This window comes from Thermobia domestica, chromosome 2, assembly GCF_964235325.1.
Source record: "Thermobia domestica chromosome 2, izTheDome1.hap1.1, whole genome shotgun sequence".
Taxonomy (NCBI): Eukaryota; Metazoa; Arthropoda; class Insecta; order Zygentoma; family Lepismatidae; genus Thermobia; species Thermobia domestica.
The window spans coordinates 192,537,369-192,562,350 of record NC_137455.1 but is presented as its reverse complement, the minus strand read 5'-3'; the positions used below and the strand labels follow the sequence as shown (position 1 = coordinate 192,562,350).

The window sequence follows — 24,982 nt, the reverse complement described above, 5'->3', positions numbered from 1 at the left end:
AATAAAATAACATTACATCGAAGCATTTTGTTTTTCACACGTAATAACTCTTATATGATTACAGATAACTTGAAAACAATACCTGATGTGTGATTCTGGTGAAATGCTACCTCAAAAAGATGTCACATGACCCTCTTCCTATTTAAAAATTTTGACCTGAATTCAAAATGGCCGCCATGACAATACTATACAAGATTAGGTTGGTCTCTTCCTCTAGTTCCATTATCCAAGATATCTTTCCATTCCCTTAAGCCGTTTCTAAATTACGAGAGTTTATTCCAGCTTTTCCCCATATACTATGTATTGTAAACGCATTCAAAATTTTAGGTCGTTTGAGGCACCATTTAAAATTATTCAATAGATCTGTTTTTTCTCCTGGCTTAATTTTTTCCCATATTGAACCATTTTAGGGGTGAGTCCAAGGAAATTCCTAAATTTATTTTTCCCATATAAATAAGGACCACCCTAATCTATATATATAAAATTGAAAATCACTATGTTTGTGACTCTACATCTCCTGAACCGCCCGACCGATCTCGATCAAATTTGTGACATGAGGTTGGAGGCTGGGCTGGTTTCAGGCTATACACTTTGATGGTAGAACTAAGGGGAGGAGGTGGCGGAGGGGATATAAAAATAAATAAAACTTAACTCCTGAACCACTCGACCGATCTTGATCAAATTTTCAACATAGATGAGGTTCAGAACTGGGATCGTTTCTATGATTTAAATTTGACGGAGCAACGTAGGGGAAGAGAAGGAGGGGGAGATATATAAAAATCAATTTACATAAGAGTGAAAGTGAATATTTTTGTAACTTAATAACTCTTGAACTATCCGACCGATCTCAATCAAATTTTCAGAAAACATGAGGTTCGGATCTAGAAACATTTTTGTAATTTCACTTTAACGGTAGATCCTAGGGGAGGGGGAGGGGGCGTATAAATAAAAACTAATAAAACCTAATAACTTTTGAACCACCCAATCAATCTCGATCAAATTTTCAACATATATGTGGGTCGGACCTTGGATGCTTTCTGTCTTTTACTTTGACGAACCAACCTATAGGATGGAGAGGGGGAAGATATATGTAAAAAAAAGTTAAAATTAAAATGACTGCCTTTGTGACTTCATCACTCTTGAACCACCCGAGCGATCGCAATCAAATTTTCAATATACATTAGTTTAGGGGTAGCGATTGCTTTAGGCTATTCACTTTGACTATGCAACCTGGGATTGGAGGAGGGGGAGAGAAATTTAAAAATGATCAAAAATGACCGATATTAGTGTTGAATCCATAGTTTTAGAAGTAGATTAGATAAACAGTGACAATTCTGATGCCGTGTGCCGGCATATATATCGGCCCAGAAAATATAGAAAGTGGATTATATTCTTTGAATTAGGGACTTTTTTAAGTTATAACTGTAAATGACCATACAGGGTGTCTACTAAAATTCCAAAATGAAATTTCGTGACCTTTTCTTTCCCAAACCATAAAATTTAGTAACATTTTTAAGAGAAATTTGGGTGCGAAGTAAGCCGAATTTTCATGCATGCGATAGAAGCGTGTTTTGCTTGCGTTTTGATAGCGTCTAAAGCCGACCATAGACATTTTTGGTGGTGAATTGTGACGTTTTGTAAAACAAAATTTTCCACTCTATACTTATATATGTACAGATGAAAAAAATCGTTACCTAAAATCTAAATTTCCTGACTTTTTCTTGACTTTCATGTCCGTTTTCTGATTTCGTGACCTTTCCATGACTTTCGTGACCGATAGACACCCTGCCATACCAAATAAACTTACTTATCGCTCAATAATCATTTGAGGATAATAGATACAGACAATGATAAAACTTACACGAGTAGATATATATATACAGTAGATATATTCAAATGGCATGTTCAGTGCACACACACAAAAAAAAAAATCAAGTCCATTTTTTGGTTATTCTGGACACATTTCATATTTAAAATTTCTACCTGAATCTCCTCTCAGAAGTTTAAAGATTTATGACCAGATATTGTAATGCAAAAAAAAAAAAAAAAAAAGTTTTCCACAGTCTTCACTACAGTGAAATTAAACTACCACTAATTTTAGAGATTTTCTGTCATATCTTCAAAACAAATAAAAAAAAATATTCGAAAAGCAGAAACGTAGTGAACTAGACATACGATTTTGCATGTAATGCCGTTATCATAACTCATCTATGCTGTTTCGATTTGCAACTATAGATAGATTTAACATTTTTTGCAGGTTCTGTAAATAGCGGTATACCAAAAGCAGATAGGTGAATTGTGGAAAAGGTATCACATGCAAAATCGTATTGTTTAGTGTCTAGTTCACTACCTGTCTGCTTTTCGAATATTTTTATTTGTTTTGTAGATATTACAGAAAAACACTAAAATTAGCGGTAGTTTACTTTCGCTGTAGTGAAGACCCATAAGTGTACCATACAAACTATGTCTTTTTTTCTCACAACGTTGGTAATTTCACTTGTTTCCCTTGTCTCTGAACTCCCCAAATAAACTTGCATTGAATAGACTATTTCAGTAACTTAGTATATATACACACAGGCTAACTACAAGCGTTATTATGATAAAGAATGAGAAAGAACACAAGGTGTTCAAGTTTCTTTTTTCGTTTTCAAGAATGACTGTACATAATTACGTATAATGGTAGCAAAACTCTTTTCTTTTTTAAAGGCAGTTCTATTGTTTCACAAGAGTGTACATTCGTTTGGAACTGCAAAGAAGAATTCAAAAATATTTTATTTTATTTTTTTTTAAACTTACGTTAACGAAGTTTGGGACCATTTATATACATTGAACTGTGTCAGTCTATCACTATATATAAAAAAGTCGAGATCATAATCAGGAAAACACATTTTAGTTGTTTATTTTTCCGCATAAAGTGAATTTATTTGACTCAATCATTTTTTCAATTCACAATTTATTTGAGGTCATGTTTCGTGAGTGATTTTCTTCAGATCACAAATCTAAAAACCACCCATATATTTTGGATTAATTTTAAAGAGTTATTAGATCAGTGACGTAGCTTAAAAATGAATATTTATATTTATTTCAACTACTTCGATTTTCTGTATATGCTTGCCACAATATGTAAAGAAATACTTGTTTTGGGAAAAGAGACTTTGTGCCTACCTTGTATTTTAACTTTTCACTACCAATGTACAAAATAATATAGTGTTAAGTCTTCCTAGACGAGGATAGCTCGGTGTAGGGCGCAATCAGACGCCAAGGACTTTCCTTTGGTAGATTAGAAACCATTAAATATTGAAATTTTAGTGAGTGCATTTCATGATTAAAATTATGCATTTCTTTCGTACTTTAATTAATAATATTATAGATTTGTCGCACCCATTATTGTTTTCGCTAGCACTACCAGTAACACATACAAGACTGCCTTAATGCATGGGCCTGAACACTTGCCCGTGGCCCCATGTTAATCTGCGTATTTCAAGTAGCTTGCCATAAATAAATATTATTACACAATAGTTTAGACCAGATTTTCTCAACCTATTTCATATACGACAACTTTTTATCGCATCCTCTTGCCAGCGACCCCTATAATTAGTTTCTACTTTGTAATAAGTATTTTACTTGTTATTGCTTATCGCTTAGGTCTATAATTATATACGTGTATAGTCTTCATATTGAATTGTACTTTAATAAGTAGTTTTATTGTATTTTCCTTGTATTTCAAATATGCAGTTTTTCATTACTTGCATTCCTCTTTTATTTAAATTGTTTTGTAAACGATCTTTTAATAATTTAAAATTTTATTTAATATGTTTTGCTATATTTGGCAATAGGTATGGATATCAAAATTGTATATCAAAATAGGAAAATAATCTTAAAATTTGTTTTTCTCTACTATAAAATAATTACATTTTTTCACCTTCGTTCGCGAGCCCCAGGTTGAGAAACCTTGGTCTAGATAGAAAAACGCAAGGAGGATTTTTTTATAAGGAGGGGCAAAAGACCGCCACAGAAGCGAAGTCGTGAATACACTGCATAAAATTATTAGGTACAGTAAATATATTAAATACTGTAGTGACTGAGTAACCAAATCTAATGTTTTGACATGTATTTCGAAGAACCGAACCGCTTTCGAAAATCCATCAGCGGGCCATTGCCTCATCTTGCCCCCGCTGCGTGCGGCCATGGGTCTAGACTGCACTAAACTGTAAAGTAATATTTGCTGTAATGTTCTTGTGCTACAAATGGACATTATGATTTACCTGTAATTTACAAGGTAACCGAATAAGTTTTTGCCGTTCTAGAGCAATGATAAACAAACAGCAATACATTGGACAATACTTACCTTTAGGTTTCAAAATTAATCTCCATCAGCATCCAATATCTTTTCCCAACGTTCCTGCGGCTGCACAATATCCTGGTGATAAAACTCGGTGGTCGTGGATCCAAAGAAGTCCGCAAGTGCGTATCCCTCATTTGCGAAGGATCTCCTACGGAGATGGTCGTCGAGGGAATAAAACAGATCGTAATCTGTTAGCGTAAGGTCTGGTGAATATGGTACATAGCAGTGGTGAGAAGCAGTAATTCCTCTCTGTGAGCGCATGATTAATGGGACGTCAAAAACGGCAAGAAGATTTTTAGTTGCCTTTAAATATTGCAGTCACCTCTGCCATAGTGCCACTTCGCATGCATATAGGCTCATTAACATTTTATTATCGTAGAGGCCTCAGGACCCTGGTTTACCCAGGGGTACTAATCAGGCCGGTAGCCAGCCCAAAAATGTAGGGGGGCCCGGCTGAAGTTAGGGGGGCCCGATCCAACCATTTATAGTTCATCACCATATTATAGTACATTTGCAAGCCTACCGTGAAAATTTTAGGGGGGGGGGGCAGCGAAAAGTTAGGGCCCCCCTAGACCGCCCCTGAATACGGGCCTGGTACTAATGCTTTTAAGATGGCACTCAATGCATATTGCATTGATTACCTAATATCACAACATTCCAAATCTTTTTAAGGGGTCATATTTCATCTTCAATTTCTGCGTCTATAAGTATCAAGAAGTAAAGCTGGGAGAAATGAGGATGAGGTTGGATATAACAAAATTGTCATTCAAATCCAGATAATTCGACATCCAGTTACTTATTCACAATTTGATTGCTACATTTTCTTATGAATAATGTCAAATACTTTTCCATATTTACATATTATCCTTTATTTTGTACTTGAGAATATTTTAACAATGATCTGAGTAATTACATAAGTCAGATTCTTTTCTTTTATACAGAACACATTGCCACACCAATATAAGAAAGAAAATAATTTAGAAACGTTACTTAACAAAACCATATATGAAACAAGAAAAGTGAGAAGAAGTGCTTCAAATAAATATTGTGTGGAACAAAAACAAAAAAAGAAAGTATATTCCAACATTTACAATAATTATTTATTTTCTAGAATAATAATAAATAATATGGTAATTGATTCAGTAACACCTAAAAAAAAAAAAAAAAAGATCTACATCTGTACATGTATTTCATAAAAAATGTCTGTAAAGGTGAAAGTATAATTTTTGCTATTCTTGTTTCTAATTATTCACTTTTAATTAACCTTCTTTTCTTGTTTAAAAGAAAACAATTAGCTGTTCTGCTTCCATTACCATTCACAACAATACAATCAATCATTCCTGTTAGGAACCAATTCGTCAGGCTCTTATTAAGGAGTGTCCACTCTAAAAGGAAAAAAAATATCGAATGCAACATAACAGTTCAGGGATATTTATCATTCTCAATTAAAGACTTGATTATCCTACAAAAATGGAACGAATTATCATGTTAGACAATTTAAAAAAATATCCCTGGACTACAAGAAAAAAATATTCAATCCAACAGGTATAACCTTGATTCATTTACAAATTAAAAAACCCCTTATTCTCCCGTGTGTATGCAAGCATGTACACATTTTAGGCGCTTGCAAGAGTCCATTTAGTTTGTGTTTTTATTTTAAATATCTTTCACGGCATCAGTAAACCAAGTTCTCTTAGTTCGTTTTTCACTGAGTGTTTTTCTTTTCTCAGGGTCAGTTTTTTTTTTCAGTGGAAAATATTGAAAAAGTTAAGTTTTTAATGTATAATGCTGACTCTTGGATTGTAAAACATCACATGTCACTCCTAGTTTATCAAGGATGTCAACCAACGACCCGGAGAGCGACGACTGTTGATGCGAAAACAGCTGCTGGTGTTGCTGTGAAGTATACTCCAGTGTCTTTCTCATCACTATCATCGTCATCATCATCATCGTCGTCATCATCGTCATCATCGTCGTCGTCATCATCATCGTCGTCGTCATCGTCATCATCATCGTCGTCGTCGTCATCGTCGTCATCATCATCGTCCCCGTTTTTATCGTCGTCGTCATCGTCATCGTCATCATCATCATCTGAAAATATACCAAAATATACTTTTAACAATGAATATTGAAAGTATCATCATAAGCTTATTCGAATATTTATAAGCTGGGCAAAGAAAAAGGTCATCTAATCATTCTTGGTACCGGTATCTAGTAATATATTTTAGGTTTAATCCCTTACTTTAAAATATTTTCCCTTGACATTGTTTTGATATGCTAGAAAATGACACTCACGTATAGAAAATTTTCGGGATACTACTCATATACAGCAGTAATTTAACGTCCTAAGACACTTTTCAGTATTGAATTGTTCTATTAGCCTTACTTTAATATTCCAACGAATTAAAAGACATAAAATTTCAGAAAGGAAAGATTATATTCACCGCGAGTATGAAATGTACATAATATGCCGAATATATTATCATCAAACTAAAAAGCGATGAATGCGCTTATTGATCGAATAACAGAAATGCAATTAGCTGAATTGCATCGTATAGCAAATTTGAAAATCCTACATCACTGCTAGATGTGATTAATAAAAATCGAATACAGATCACGTGATTCAGAGAAAATTCAGGTATTGAAAAAAATATAAAGAATATAAAGATAATGTCATTGTAATAAATATGCTTATATATAGAATTTGGATAGTCCCGAGAAAGAAGGTTGATCCTACTATGCTAAATTCCCTTCACAACATAGTAAACAATGATTTAGATTAATTATCACTTTTACAAAATGTCTGTATTAGAACACTATATCGTCAGACAGAATATGAGCTTCTATCGTAGGGGAGACAAACAACCAATCCAAGATAAATATCTTAATTAATCTTATTGCTCTTTCTATTTGAAAAAAAAAAAAATCTGCAAGGTTAACCAAAACTGCAAAATGATGACGATATTCCATTAAAATATCTACTGTTTGTGAAAATAAGTTCTTATGCAATTTTCGTTTTATATATAAGTTGCACATACATATACTATCCATCTACTAATAATGTTTCTTTTAATTAATTAGAATGAGTCTTGAGTTGATTTCATAAAATATCAACAATAAACAAAACAAACGTTTGCAATATACTATCACTAATACAAAATAATAATAATAATAATAATAATAATAATAATAATAATAATAATAATAATAATAATAATAATAATAATAATAATAATAATAATAATAATAATAATATTAGGGAAACAGAACTTCTATCTGTTATTGTTTTCAGTTAGTAAAATAACTCTTCTAGTCTCTTGTGAAATCAGTTAGTACGAAGATATAGTTTCGGACTTAAAAACATTCGTTCTTATTTACTCTATAGATAAAAAATAATAAATTACAGGACAAAAATATGTAAAAATGATATAACTTATCCTAATATTTTTCCTTATTGTTATTATTATTATTATTATTATTATTATTATTATTATTATTATTATTATTATTATTATTATTATTATTATTATTATTATTATTATTGTTAAAACATGGTAGCTTACTAGAATATATAAGAGTGTAAGATTAGTCCGGGAGCAAGTGGTATAAAATCGTACATCCGTGGCATTTTAATGGCACAATTACGAGACATATATTTTCTGTTTTGGTATGCATTAGCTATGACAAATTTAGATGTTGCCAAGTGAAAAAATTCCGCAGGCCAATATGGCGACCATTTCAAAATGGCGGCTGAGTTATATATAAAAGTCTTCGTATCTCGGCTATTTTTCATCCGATTTAGATGATCTTTTCTTTTTAAAAAATTGGAAGTCTACATTGGAAAACTTTTTTTTTGTTATTACACTAATTGCGCTATCTGTAGTGGTTCTCCAGTTGTAAATGAAAAATACCATTTTTACCTCTAAAATTTCCTTTGTATTCCTTGTCTGAATTATTTGTCAACGTATCTTGGTAACTCTATTTTTAAAATTACATGTATGCTTTAGAATATATTGTAAGCATCTCCACATTACAGTGAGAGCAAAGGTTTACAAGCGACACGTGCTATTGTTTATAAGCAGCAGACAATACACGAACCAGGAACACACGAACAACTCAATGGGAACTGAAAAAGAACGAGCCACCTGAAGAGGGCCTATGAAAGAGAAACGAGGCATCAGTTGACCATTGATCACTAACCCATAACAGCTCTGCAGGTCGCATTGGACGAAGGGGCTCTACGTTTCCTAAAAATCCCTGGAGGCTACCTAGAAGCAAAGTGGATTCCTCAACACAAACCATACTTCGTGAGGCTGCCATGAGCCGACGGGGTTACCTAGGGACTATAACCTGAAGTCACTACAAGACACCCCGGTGGCTCCATGAGCGAAGTGGTTCCCGTATAAAACATTACTTCCTTCACCCCTGATCATAAGGAATATTTAAGTTATTAACTTTGTAGACATAAAGGCTGTTTTGTATTTTTGTAAAATAAATAGGTGAGGGGCTACAATCCTGGACTGCCATTGTCTTTACCCACACAAGTTATGCAATATTTATTGCCACTATGCTATACATTTCATGTTATATACTTTTGAATTTTAAAGGGTACAATATAAACGTTTATAAAGCAATGATTCCTAATGTAACAAATACAAAGAAAACCCATAAAAATGATAAAATGTACAGTATGTTTTCATATTATAAATGATATATTCATTCATTTTCAAACTTCCTACCGCAGAATATTTCAGCATGTGTGCCGCACTGCTCACATACAGCATAATTTGAGATACGTTACTGAGAAGAGCTAGAACTCCTCCCCATCCTCTCATAATCTGATAGATGTTCAGCGCATATACTATTCTCACAAATGTACATGTCATCGTCTCCATATATGCACAAATCAGTGTACGGAAGCATGTGTTGCCGACGGGAGCACAATTTAGTCAAACATTGACTTTTATGAGACGAACATTTCACTAGTTCAAGTACAGTAGATAGGGCAGGGGAGCAGTAGTCATAGAGGAACGAAAACACCATTGTGAAGAGTCCACTATAACCGTTGTCAGATAAAAAAAAGTTTAGGATATGCCATAATATCATTTTGCCACACCATACATTGATAATGTACTCATAGTATGGCAAGATGAAGAGCTGGCCGTATTGGAGGCATTTTCTCGGGTTCCAAACACTTCTTCTGAAACATGGTCCATCGTGCATCACTAACAGTTGAATTCTTGGCATTGGGGATGTACAACATAGACACAAACTTTTCGAAGGCACTGAAAATTGATTGAGATGGTTTATGTTCCAATCCCATTTCCGTAAGAGCACTTAAACATTTGAAATCGCACTTTTGGAAAGTCTTCCAGCAAGAGATTTTGCCTTTTCCCGCAAATTTACCAGTTGTATCACAGCCAGTAAAGGCATGGAATTCTGGAAGGGCATTGACTTTTTCTGATCCTAGAGCAGTATACATTGGATCCAGGGTAATCCTTCGTTTCTTCTGACCACTTCCAACACACACGAAGCGTGAGGACAAAGCATAGGATAGTGCCGTGAAGCAAGAATTACATCGGTATCAGTTGAGTAGATGCCATTAGAAGCTATACCTCGGTTTGTTGCATCAACAGCAGGAAGTATGATCTTCGTATCAGTTTCTCCCTGGGAACAAGAAAGGTACTTTACATCACAGTGTGTAGAAGCCAGTTTGTTACTCCACGCAACAATAGTTCTTAACGCACCATCTTATGTGCTAAATACCCCATCATTTCAGATTTAGTTTCTTCATGTGACAAAAGCATCTTCATAGGAATGCTGTTAATTTTGGTTAAATCAGCAATATGGTAAACGGTTCTCACCATCAGCTAAACTCTTCACTTTTGTCTGATTCTTTAATGATATTGGTAAATCGATCTGTCAAAAACAATTTGAACCTCATCATATTTGTCGAAATAGTTCTTCACATGATTGATGAAGTGATCAGCCAGATCTTTACATGTCGTGATAGATATTGGTTTATCAAGGCTTTGTAGCAGTGCCATTCCATCGGATATTGCAACCCGCATTCCAGAATGAACCACAGAACTTTTGTGTTGATCTACAGCAGTCAGTGTCTCCAGAATGCATGAAAGATCACTCTTCTTTGGTGATAACAACATTTGACTTTCTGTGGCAAAGAGAGTACATGGAATAATACCGAGTTGGTAGATACTGATTGCATCCTTAAGGTTCACAGTGGGACGAGACTTTGAAACCAATAACAGCCGTACAAACAAGGCCTGATCCTCTTTTAGTTCGATCAACTTTGATTATAACTAACAGCCATTGTTTTTGCACTGCTGTTCCACGCTTGAGACAACAGGTTCAGTATGTTCAGCATTAATACGTTCTTTTACAAAAACTTGACAAAACCAAAAACTTTTACAAGCTGCTTGACCTACAGTGTCTCTTTCACAAACATCTTTTTTCATCGCTTCACCATTACAGCTATTCTCATACAATTCAAAAGATCGTCTGATGTTTCACTGAGCATGTTGCCCTGTCTTCGTAAAGTGTCAACCAAGTTAGTCATCATACCTTCCCGTAGAGACAAAAAGATTTGGAATCCTCGTGATGCACAGGACGATCTACTATACGGATTCCTTGTTTTTTCTTGCAGTCTGTGACAAGCATTCCCATAATAGATGCAATCAGAAAGAAGCGCGTGCGAGCGGAGTGGTTTCTAGTTATTCCCACTACCCCATCACTCATTTTCATGACTCACATTATATTGTCCAGATTTTTGGAAGTAAAAATGACGATTTTCTTTTAAAACTGAAAAACGACTACAGATAGCGCAATTAGTGTAATAACTAAAATATTTTTCCAATGTAGACTTGCAATTTTTTAAAAAAACGATGATCTAAATCGGATGAAAAATAGCCGAGATACAGATACTTTTATATATGACTCAGCCGCCATTTTGAAATGGTCGTCGTATTGGCCTGCGGAACTTTTTCATTTGGCAACATCTAAATTTGTCATAACTAATGTACAACAAATCAGAAAAACCATGGCTCACAATTGTACCATCAAAATCCCACGGATGACCACTTGCTCCCGCACTAGATAACTTATCCTAATATTTCTTCCCCTTATTTGTTTTCTTTCTAAAGCATGATAACCTTACTAAAATGATAAGAGCATAAGGGAAAATATTCATGTCTAGAGTTTACATACATGATGTGAGGGTAACATGAAATATAAAAGAAACAAAATTCTTATTCGCAAATGTATGCAATAAGCAAGGCATGATGTGATAATCACTTATAAGTAATTTATAATAAATAGTCCAAGTTTAGTTTATAAACTGGCAATATTTATATTCCCTTTGTTGATAATGGCGGCACTCAAACAGTTCGTAAATTTTCATTGTGTTGAAAGAATATTATATAACATTTATGATTAGTTTTATCTTACAAGGAGACTTACATAAGTGCCACTCACTGATCTGAATGAAACTTTGCATACTTATAGAACATCGAAAAACCCCTTTCTGTTGATTTGAAACCCCATTATTTTAACAGGGTGCTTGATTGAAGTGAGTCTCTGCACCTCTCCCCATTCGGGGTGCTTATATATAGTGAGTCCCCTCGCCTCTCACTATGTCAGAACTTCCTCAATTGTTACAATTATGAATTTATTGAGAAAATGTTTCACAGTAATGACATTTCGTAAAAATGTCTGATGTATAAACATTGTTTATACCAAGCTCACCTTATTACAGCAAGAACTATGACACAACGCAAAATGCAGCACAATCTTCTTCCAAATAACTGTTTTTGTATCACGCATTATCTAATAAGATTTGCAAATCTGGGAGAAGGAAATCAGTGACTTGGATCTAAATTATATTATTACGAAGATGTAAATTTATGTTTTAGTTGTAGAGGACAATATCAGTTAAATGCCTCAAGAAGTTTTTCCATGCTCTAAAGACGAACACATCAAGAGGCTAAATCCTACCAGTTGTTCATGCAGGAATGGTTTCTATTTTCAGATAGGCCTACTCTTTTGTTCGTAAAATAGGTTGAAACGCTGATGAATTGTGACCACTCCTCGAATCTAATAACAAAATGGGCTTTGAGTTAGACATTGGAAGAAAAACCTCTTGAAACCATGATCTCACAAAACTTGATGTTAATTTTCCCGAATTTGGTGCTTTCACAAGAACATTTTCAAATTAAAAGATCGTGTTTTGGATTATAGGGCCAAATGTCCCATTCTTTTTCTGCAAAATAATTAACAACGGTGATAACAAAACATCATTTTCAAAAACTAAAGGCTGTATGGTGGTATTAGTCATAGATTTATTGACTGTGCTGCACTTTCTACTGTTTGTATTCCTGTAAACGCTAAAGTGAGAGGCGCGGAGACTCACTTTAATAAATCATCCGATTAAAATATATACAGGGGTTTCAAATCGGTCTGCAACCTCCTCGCAGTAGTCTCTACCAACTATAATTGTTCTTGGCTAACTGCAGAGAATGGCAAACTAGGAGACATTTTGTAATTGTAATCAGCATATTGAATCCGCCATTTTAAATTTTGTAATTTTGACTTCAGATTCTGCATCAGCTGTCCAACCCCCCTGGCGGTATGTTTTCTTCTAAATTAAATGATTGTTTCCAGTCTATGCTTAGATATCACTCCTAACGTTCAAAGGGTCGTTTCCACCCTTAAATCTTCACCATTGCCGAAACAAAAAAATACATGTCGATTATTTTTCGATGTTCTACAAGTATGCAAAGTTTCATTCAGATCAGTGAGTGACACTTCCGTAAGTCTCCTCGTTAGTGCATGTTTAACCAAAACAAACTGTATTCCCACACTTCTACTATAAACTAACCCTTAGATAGTCGTAGTTAACGACTGATAATTTGGTTATAATTTGATTGATAAGTGAGAGCCTTTAATAAGTATTTTAGAAATACCGTCCTTGATCATGATGGAGTGAAAGAATACTCCATACGATAATTTCACTTATATAGACGAAGGTACATTTGTATCATTTTGACACACTTATATCTCTCTTTTTCGCTTTTGTTGCTGGATACAAGGGTCCAATTTTCATTTGGAATGACATGTGATCCAGCTAATACGTTAGCAGTAGATCATCTCCTTCCGTGCTGAATTTTTTAAAGACAGATCTCCAAATGGTTCACGTATAAAACCTGTGTATTGGATTTTAGAGATGAGCGGAGTTCGATAATAGTCAACGAACCTCATAATTTATTTCTATGATATCATAGAAAGAGGGAATTACAAAAACCGATTCTCAGAAGTTTTATAAAGATAACAAGATTATTTTTCTGTAGATATCACTCATATAACAAGAAAATAAAATAAATTGAGTTCCTTCGCGAGTTTTATAATATCTCTTGGATTTTGATGTATTATTTGTACTTCTGAGACAATCATCCTCCTAACGTAGGGAGTTTTTAAGCCCATATAAACATATCATTATTTTGGATTAACTCATGAATAAATAGTGTTCTCGTCTTACCATAGAAGCTACATTAGTAGATTTTTTTTTATTATACATCGTGAAGTTCTCAAGGAGATAAACTTGTTATTGAAAGGATCCCGTAGCATTTCTCATGCATCTCCTTTGGCTTACAGCGCATGACCAAAAGTGGGCAAAGATTCTATTTCATTTGAAGTACCATTTGTCTTAATTTATGAAGAAAATTCAATTCGAAAGATCAAGAAATGATTTAACTATATACTTTTCTTCTCTTTATCTTCACTATTTGCAATCAGGTAAATGTGCCAAGTCTTAAACACGAGTTATATTTAGCCTCTAAGAGAGTGGCTTATTTTAAGAGGTAATTTCGATCAGGTGAACAACGCAGGGTCAAATGACAATAGATGGGACACAAGTTGGATTTACTTTGCTCTGAAAGCTAAAGGAAATGTTCAAAAAGTAGTTATATTAGTTAAGAATGGAATCGAACAAACGGTAGTTCAGATTTATCATTGCTACGGTCTCCTTTTACTTTTGTTCTTTTTAATTAAGGCCCGTCGATTTTCCACATTTTTCCTTAGAATTTTTACAAGGCAGTCAAAATATCACAATTTTATGAAATAGATTAATTTCTGTGACATTTTTTTGCACTAAGGACGTTTCAAGTCTGTTAATCAATTGTAGTTACTTTTGCATACACAATTAGACTATAACATCAAGAATAAATACATATAAAATCATTACGAAACTGGACTTGAAACAGTGTTAAGAATAATCAGGGTGTTAATTACCGGGGGGATGAGGGGGATTTCCCCCCTCAATCACATTTTGTTCCCCCCCAAAGAAGTCAGCTGAAGTATCCCTACCGGGGATGCTCGCTTCCCCCCCTCCTAAAGTATGCTTGGTATAATGCCAAATTTCACTGATTTTGTCGTTTCTCGTAAGTTTAATCTTCTACCTGGATTTCGAAATGAGCGATGTAAACTATTCACTTTTGGTCATTTCTAATTTCCCTACTATTGTCATCGTTGTTAGTTGACCAATATTATTATGATTACGGTTGTTACTTGCAATCGTATCTTCATACCCATGAGTTCTTCGTCGTTGGTGAATTTGAATATACTAATTGCGCATAACAAAGTTACATATGGATTTATAAATGCTCTTAACGGTTGGCCAAGAAGAAGTAAATAAATAACTTCCTTCACCATACTTGGCAAAGGTCGGACATGTCATATTCATTCTCTACATTTGTATCGATTATCATCCTGTTTTTATTTTTGTCGTATTTCATTTTCATGTATATTTCTGGTTAGTTCTCATTTCCCAATACATAGTTTGCGTGTATACAACTTAAAAGTTGCATTTAATTTGTGGTAATTAGCATAGTAATCACTGCCTTTTACAGTTTATGGAAATGAACTTTTGAAACTGTACTCAAAATCTGAGATATACAGGGTGTTCATTTATTATGTAGCCAAATCCACTGATGAAATCCTCACATCTAAACAGCAAAAAAGTCCATATGAACATAGGGCGAAAAACGCTTTTTTTTTTCAAAGTTACGGGATGCTGAAATCGACAAAATTGTAATTTTGAGCCTGCCTAGCTCGAAAACTATGAGAGATATCAACGGCGGTTAAAGACATATTAGAGGAACTAATACACTGTCTATCTAAATAACTAGGTTTCATAGTTGAGACGTATCGGTGCAATGGATTATATAGAGAGAGCTGTGGTATAGGTTCCGCTCTTCTACCCCTCTCTCTAAAATCATATGTGCCAATACAACCGAACTCTGAAACCTAGTTATTTAGATAGACAGCGTACTAGTTTCTCTAATATTTGTTTAACCGTCTTTAATATCTCTCATAGTTTTCGAGCTAGGCAGTCTCAAAATTACAATTTTCTCAATTTCGCCATCCCGTAACCTTGAAACAAACCGTTTTCCGCCCTATGTTCGTATGGACTTTTTTTTTATTGTTTAGGTATGAGGATTTCACCAGTGAATTTTGACTACACAATAAATGAACACCCTGTATATATTTTCTCGTTTTTATATGTTAACGTACACGCTGCGGATTCATCCCCTAGCAGACATGTTAGTGAAAGTGAGTAAGCGCATAATTGAAGATTTGCTTCAGCATTTGCTAAAACGATTGGTTCTCTATGTCATCTGTGTTTGTATAAACATTTCAACTGGAGCGGGCTTTTTAAAGTTAACCTTTCATTTTTCCATCTTTCTTTTCGCTGTACAGTTTGCTGTCCACGACAATAATGTTATCTGGAAAACTTCAATGTAATGTTTATACTTTATCTGAATAACGTAGCACATAGTGAATCAACTCATCTGTAACCTAAGAGTAAAGTAATTGTAAGTGTTGACTTCTTGATCTCCATGACGAAATTGATATTTGAAAGGAAAAAGCATGAAGAGCGCAGCTTTAGCGGAGAGTAGAAGCGCAAGCTCGAAATTCGAATTGAGAGTTTTTAAATATTTCGCCTTCGATTTGACCTTGATGCCAGAGATCGGGAACATCAACAATCCATTTCTCGCATGATAGGCTAATACTTGGATTTTTTTTTTTTTTTTTTAAAGTAAGTCCGGTTTAACTGAACTCATAATTTTAGTGGTTTTCATAATGCTGAAGTAGGTTTTCTTTTGCAAGCTGTGTGTTATAAATCGAAGTGGAAGATTTCAATATGAGTAGAAAAATTAACATATGTTTGAGATCATGGCTATCACTCGGGCCGAATTATTAAGTAAATAAACCTTAGAGAGTTACGGGCACAAGAGTGAGTACAACATGGTGTGTGCATATCAGACAATATACACGTACATAGTTATTGTCTAGATTTATTGAATTAATAAATATCTTATTTATTACAGATGTCATATTTATGTGTGTGTGTAGGGGGTAAGATATTATTGTCTCATTTTGAATTATTGCATCTTTAGACTTTACGTCCTGTTGGCCTAATTTTATTCCCCCCCCATGTAGATTATCTAATTCGCACACTGAGAATAATCCTTAAATAGGAGAATGCTACTTCAAAGTTTCTCACATGAAATTCACTTGAATAAACCGCCGTATCTCAGAAACTTCTCCATCAATCAAAATGTTTGTATCCCTCAAAAATATCCCTTATATCAACATTAACTAATACAGAATCATCTTGAAGTGATGCTTATCCAATAGTTTAGTCAAAAGTATAGACAGAATTAACATGTCTGAATTAGGTAATTGAGTTGCAAGATCAGACATGATAAACCTGACGAGCTTGGTATGTAAAGGAATGGCTATATTAATGACCAGAATGAACGGTATAAGAGATAAAGGAAGATTCAAAGATAGTGAGAAAAAATTAAAGTACAATACAATACGCAATGAAAATACTCAAAATGAGCAATTAAAACTTAAAAGTGCTTAATTGAAGACTAATCTTTTTGGTGGAATAGAGAAAGTGATGGAATAGAGAAAGTGGGAGGAAACCCGAAAAAAACTATGCACACGGTGTTTGTCCTCCACCAAGCTCGCTTGGCGGCAGTTTGCTTTATTGGTAATGTAATATCTGTACATGTAATTATAAGGCATAGTTTTCAGTATAGGGAAATATAGAAATGCACTTTCGTAGTTCTTTCTTTTCCTAATGATAAACACATCAAAATATAATGGAAAATAGTAAGTTTCAAGCATTAGAATTCTCACTTGATTTTCTGACAATTAAGACTATAAATCACAACTGGATGCAAATTTGAAGGGAGAAAATGTTCTCACTCTTCCTTATAATGCACTTTTGAATTAGTTCTTATACATAGGTACATAGAAATTTGCAAAATTTTTCTGCAAATTGTTGGCTGTAATATTGCTGTAGAAAAAAAAGAAATACATATGACTTTCTATATCAGCGAAAAGTGAGAACACCATTTATGTCAACCAATTATGCTTGATGACGCTTTACTCGGGTTATTCCTGTTTCCATTATCATTCACATGCTTTAATGATAGTCTCACTTAGTCTAAAGGGCAAAATCGTGAGATGTTAAACTCAAAGCTTTCATTTCATTTCATTTCATTTCAATAGATTAGTTGTGAAGTTCTGTTAGATAAACAGTTAAATAGATCAATAATAGTTGATCGTGTTGAAACATATAAAATTAGAACTGTTCTTCATATTAGGAAAACGTTTAAAATTTCGACCTTTAAGCACTGTATCTTGCAATCCAAATTAATTACACGATGCTTATATTAAACTTATTTTTATTTTCAATGTATCTATTCTATGATTATTAACACTTTCATATTGAGCATTCTCTTTGTATTTATGCATGAATTTGTATAATAAATATTCATATGTCATATAATTGGAGGGTTGCATCTTCAAAAACTAAATTAGTCTTTTAAGTGAAAGCCTCAAACTCAAAAACTCGCGAAGGTTGAATAAATATTTTATTCGGATATTGTATGTTTGAAATATTTTTTTTAATTATTCAAAGTATCAATTTATTTAAGAATGTTGCTAGAGATGACATTGTTTAATTCTGTTTGTTAATGAGTTGTGTATTTAAGCAAAAAAAAAAAACTGTAATTTCCATTGTCATAGATACGAGCTAGGTGAAGATATTACAATTTAGACAAGAAAAGTTCCCTCATCGCTACATGCCATAGACGAACGGGAGACGATAGATACTCGTCCTTGGCGCGGGAGTCCCGAGTTTTAGCTTATTTGATTCGGATCCCACGTTAAGCTCATTCAGCATTGATGATGAAGAAGATGCTAAACTCCAATTCAGCTAACCAACCTTAACTTTCATAAATATCAGTTCCAATTTTTTCTTGCCTTTGCTTTGTGAAGAAAAGGATTATAAACAGTGGTTAAGATTAGAACTAGAAAATACATTCACAAGATTTCTCCTGTTGAAAATATCAAAGTTAAATTTCCACATTGTAAAGTAACATCCACTTTTAAAGAAAGAGATAACGCTAGTACTAACTTGTAATTGAAAATGCCAAATCATGTTGCATAAATTTGATTCAATACCGGGATATAATTGTTATTAGTCAATAACAATTTCTAATACTAGTTTTAATATCAATTATAACTAGTCTTCCATGAAGCTAAAGCAGTTAAACTTCAATCATTGTTGCGTATATAAATAGTGTATGAAGTAGATAGTTTGTAAGCACATTGTACTTAAACAGCTGATCAAAGCAATATAGGAAAACACCTAAACCGTATGTAAGCATAAGTAATATGTATTGTTTACGTAAATTAATGAGTTCACCGTGTGGACTTGTACTAATCAATACATGTAAATGCAGATTGCTGTGCTCACGTCGTAACTCATTGAATTTGTGTTACCATAATTATGAATTCATTGTGAATATTTGCTATATTTGTTTGTAATGTACTGATTAACGGCTAACGGAAGTACAGCTAATGTTAGTCGTACGAACTGGAATAACTTCGTAGCAGTATAGTTGTTAATCAGATGAAACAACCAATGTAAGCATAAGTAATATGTATTGTTTACGTAAATTAATGAGTTCACCGTGTGGACTTGTACTAATCAATACATGTAAATGCAGATTGCTGTGCTCACGTCGTAACTCATTGAATTTGTGTTACCATAATTATGAATTCATTGTGAATATTTGCTATATTTGTTTGTAATGTACTGATTAACGGCTAACGGAAGTACAGCTAATGTTAGTCGTACGAACTGGAATAACTTCGTAGCAGTATAGTTGTTAATCAGATGAAACAACCAATTACTTGTTACAGAACATAATTGTTTCTAAGAATCCCTAAGTTAATTTACTAATTCCAGTAATGAACTATGTACACAAGATAGCTCCTAATTCAAATATAGCAGATTAATAGTGAATTGAACAAGAATTAGTTGGAAATCAATTAAAAACTATATGACATATTAAAACCATTCAATCAAAAACTACATACAACATAGTGCTGTGTGTGTGTGTGTGTGTGTGTGTGTGTGTGTGTGTGTAAACGCAGGTTTTGATGGAGCTAATCTATTGTCTTCACGTCAGTGACTAAATATTCAATTCTGTAGAGTGATTACATACAAACGGATTAAATTTTCGTAGAAATTTCTTGCTTTTCGTTCACAAACATCATAGTAACAACTAGTTTTAGTACATTAAAATATCCTTGTTATACCAAATCCAGATTAAGTGAGATTTGGACCAAAATATGCAACAGAAACGGCAAGATATTTTAGTTACTTAGATGAACGTAAGATACAATAGTTTTATTTATGTTGTGCCTGCTATTACATCGATAATAATAACAATACCAATACATAAAATATAATATTCTCCGGTTAGAGATAGCATTGTTCTCGCCCTTTCTCTATACATGTATTTCTGTATAAGTTCATATTGTAAGAATGTCAACATTCGAACATGAAATTTTCTAGAGAAGTACCGCTCATCTGAAAGATTCCATTTTGAAGTCTTGAAAGTGGTAATTAGTTTTCAATTTGACTTCACTGACCACCTACAAATTGATTATTTTCAGAGCTTTATTTGATGCTAATGTATAAGATCTTCTGTTTCTCGCAAGACTAACTGTTTTTCAAACTGTTTTAAGTTTGTATAACACTTGTTGCTTCTGGTACACATACAATACGTTTCTTTCTGACATATGCTTAATTTTCTAAAAACGTTTCATAAGATACCGACATTGAAAATAGTCCCTGTGACAGTTGAATGACATTCTTCGCTGAAGCTTGTTTTTTAGAGTGTATCATTTTAGAGTTTCACTTGATTGATCGAACATTCAATAGATAATTTTACTGTGTTATTTATTAATTTTATCTTGATCAATCGTGTTACTGCATCAAAACTAACTAACTAAATAAATAAATAAAAACATGCTTTCTTGCTCCAAGAAAAATGAATCATATTGTATAATGTATTCCATTAGTTGAATTGTTCGTTGCATGCATTTCGTGATTTGTTTCCACTTACGAAATGCTTAGTGCACACTTAGAAATTTGGTGGAACCTTAACCACAAGTATTTATTTATACTTTACAAGCTACAAACATTATGTAATTTTTCTGTTTGTGGTAATAATGTCATTTGATTATCTTTCTACATGTAAACCTTACAGGTCATTACATTACATTAAAAGAGCTCTACAATTCTCAATAATATTATAGAAAGTATCATTGAATGATCCCTCATGAAATTACTGTTGTTTAATGACTGTCACGCATTCTATGAATTGATAATTAATTCTACTTAAAAATATTGAGAACAATCAAGCGGAAGATGTTATTTAATTTGATGAGAACTGTTTCGTCATTCAGATTTATTTTACTTGGAAACACAATAGTAAAATATTTCTTAAAATATTGAAGAATCAGGCTTCTATTGCTCTTCTTTACAAAATTGAGTGTGAATTGTTGAATTTTTCTTATCAAGTTCTAAAAATCTGATGTTATTTATGTTTCAAAATATTTCTTATGATATATAAACCTAAATATTTATTATTACTATTATTATTTTTTAGTAGTAGTAGTAATAATAATGATCAAAAACATTGTTACAAATAAGTTCTCAATAAAACTTTTTTATATACTATAATCACTTTTTATAGTGATTATATTAATATAATTATAGTGGTGATCAAAAGAATTAGTTTTACAAAATGTTCTATTTGATTCAGACTGAACAATTCGAACAATGCTGTTATTCATTTCGTAAAGTTCTTGATCGGTTATACGATATTTATATTGATATAATATGCTATTGTTATTGAACGATTGAAAACCATAATGGTATAAGTAACATTTTGACCAAAATTGAAATAAATTCATAAATGACTATTACAAGAAAGTTCATGTGATAGAGAGATCTAAGCAGACTAATATCAGTTACCAGAGATACGGCTGTTTATAACAGCACTTTTAAGAAACTTGTAGGATCACCCCACTTTAAACTTGCTTTTTCTTGAAAACAAGATTTACGCACTTAGGCCGTTCATCATTTATATGATAACATATACTTGCCATCCTCGCCAGTGTTATCATTGTCATTCTCATCAGTGTTGTCATCATCATCGTCATTATCAGGTGTAGCATTCTTTCCTCCTTTGCCACCTTTGGGAGGGAGACTCATTGTTCCACTAACTAATAGGAACCCGAGAAGTAATACAATCCAGAGTCGCATTTTGATTCTGAAATGTAACACAAAAGGTAAATTAATATCAATTGGAATTAATTGTTTATGCATGTAATTAGTTCCAATACATTTGAAAATTATACATTAGACATAATAACATGATAGGATGCATAAACAATAAAATAAAATAATTAAATGTATACATCATAGCAGTAATAATAAATCATCTGAAATGAATCATGTAACAAGTTATAAATCAAATATTAATTTTCTGCAATTAGGGGAAACCGGGATATTCGCGAACGCTGAGGTAATGCCGAATGGCCAAGTTTACACCTAGGGAAGCTTGTTAGAAAACAGACGATTTTGCTCCATGCTAGCGGAGACCTGGAAAAGTCTAGCATAAATTTGGTGACAATCAGTTGAGTGGATTGCCAGGGAGAAGACGTTTTGTTGTTTTTGTCGATTCACTTATAACGTTGATTCAACAATGTGGGGAAAGTAAGTTGGCTCTTATCCTATTTATATTGTTACAGATGAGGCTATATATTTCCCTGTATTTTCGCATTAGTTCTTTCTAATCTTACTAGCCTATATGAAGTCAACAATTAGTTTCAACTTTAACAATAAAATGGCGTCTCATGGGGAAATGCCAGACAGAATGTTCACCATTACTCCGGAGTGTTCGAGATTGCATTATAGTGTGAAATAAATTATCAAAAAACTTTTATTAGTTTTTTAAATTGAAAAGTAAGTTATAAGTTAATGAAATTGGTCTGGGAAATAGATCATTTCTTGGTAATAAGCGTTATTAGCTTTATTAATTAGAATAGTTCGCTATATTTATTATTTGCTATATTTATTAGTTATGTCTGTAATTATAATTCTTATTAAAGATCTAAATATTAAATTACGGCATATTTTTAATATACTTTTAATGCATTTCGCTTGTTTTCTAAAGGATAGTTTAAAGTAAACAGTATGTTTGGGATTACCCTGACCACTGGGCAATCCCGAGTATAGGTACATTTTTAAAAGATCTCATTGATTTGTTGAGGAATGTTAATTTTGACTTTTCTCTGGACTTTACTAAACAGGAAAAACTCCAAGCTTTCTATGCACAAAAAAATCTTAATTTTATCTTCAAAAACGAAAGAGTTATTTATAATCAAAGCTTAATTGTTCGTGAATACCCCGGTCTCCTCTACCTATATATCTACTAGCATTTCGCCATTTCTACTGTATTCACATTGAAACAGTATAATAGAGAACGTTTGATTATGAACAACTTAAGCTGGGTAGTAGAAAACCGAGGAGAACATAAATATATCAAGTACTTGGAATGAAAGTTCTGTCGAGTTTAGGGCTTCCGAGTTCACTATTTGCAATTTTGTATAAGAAAATAAAATCCTATTGCTTGACACATTTAAAACGGAGGCTAATTGTCAAAAGATACTGCTATCCAAATTCCTTATACTTGGAACACAACACCTGAAATCACCAAGAAAACATTCAAAATCCTTTCTACTTTCGACAGAACAGAATAAGTTGTTTAGTGTTATGTTTAACATTCCTTCTAAAACCAAGGTTATTGAGGTATGGATCTACAGCTAAAAATAGATCTGAACCCTATGAGCCACTTGGGACAATCGAGGACACTTGGGTCTTTCGAACGCATTCTTAGTTTTTACAATGCACTGTCAACAATCCAATTTTTTGACAGCTATATAATAAATATAAGCAATGAATATATTCATCGACTACAAGAAAATATCACGAGAATCCACACCATCGACACTTCTAAGAAGGAAAAGAGAATAACAAACTAACATTTAAAAGATCTGGAAAGTAAATAGTGGAGAAAATCCGCTCGTTTTGACTGATAGTCATTTCGCCAAAGGAATTGTAAGTTGCCAACAATCTTGAGTAATTGTTTGTACAACTCCTTAGATCAAAAACCATTGGACTTATAAATGAATGGTTGAAAACCATATCGGTAAAGTAACATTTTAATCAAAATTGAAATGATAAGTTCATAAATAAAACTATAAACAAGAAGGTTCTGGTAAAGAGATCCAAGCTGAATAATGTCATTTCCCCTCAGAGACAGTTGTTTGTAATCACACTTTTCTTTAAGAAACTTACAGGATCAGGCAACTTTGAGCTTGTTTTTCTCGGAAACGAGATTTGGCACTTATATACTGCTATGGTTTTCACTCGTTAAAACAATGGTAGGAAAACTTGTACACAAACTAGTATAAGAAATATCTATAAATATTTCTCTATTCACGTATCAGTATTACGGGACATCTGCGAATTGATTTTTAGGGGAAGAAGTTATCTGGTTATCAAAATGAATTTTAAATCGTAATTAGGACCTAATGAACTTTTACGTTGCAGTTAATGTTTAGGCGTTACAACAGGAGTGTAGCCATGGGGGAAGGAGTTCTCGTTTACTCGATTTGATTAGATTGTTAACTATTTCTTGCAAACAATATGTTACCAAATATTGCGTGAAAATGCCCCAAGATATAAAGCATTCAATCAGGAGGAAGAATTGACTCCAGCAATATTATAACTAGGCCTAGGCCCATTGTAAGATCTTTTTATTACGCAACGTTGCCAACATGTACGATCATACGATAATTTTGACGCCTGTACGATGTACGATAGCTGCTATACGATAATAGGGAAGTATACGATAATTTAACAATTCCTCCTGATAGAAGCAAAAATAATTCTGAGGGTATTTGAAATTCGAAAGAAATTTCATTTATTATGTGAAAAAGAATATGGATTTTGCAACATACATGACAAAATTACTCAAAACTTTACATAAATAATCAACGTCTAGAGAAGGAAATAATGTACGCAAATTAAAGTTAATAAGTAGTAATTTAAATATTTTTATATTACACTGTTAGGTAGATTTTACTTTTATCGTAGCCTAAAATCATAAAACCAATTTACAT

The 24,982-nt window shown here is 33.1% G+C and overlaps 1 protein-coding gene across 1 annotated transcript in view; it reads right to left on the bottom strand.

Moving 5' to 3' along the window:
* Nucleotides 1-5,189: 5,189 nt before the first annotated feature.
* The window catches only part of LOC145678333 (uncharacterized), a 67,077-nt gene continuing 47,284 nt past the window's right edge, over nucleotides 5,190-24,982 (bottom strand). The window contains exons 2-3 of the mRNA XM_081748358.1: nucleotides 21,899-22,065; nucleotides 5,190-6,436 (exon numbers count right to left, since the gene is read on the bottom strand). Coding sequence (XP_081604484.1) covers nucleotides 6,186-6,436; nucleotides 21,899-22,058 — 411 coding nt within the window. The 5' untranslated portion in view covers nucleotides 22,059-22,065 and the 3' untranslated portion in view covers nucleotides 5,190-6,185. The remainder of the gene's footprint in view (nucleotides 6,437-21,898; nucleotides 22,066-24,982) is intronic.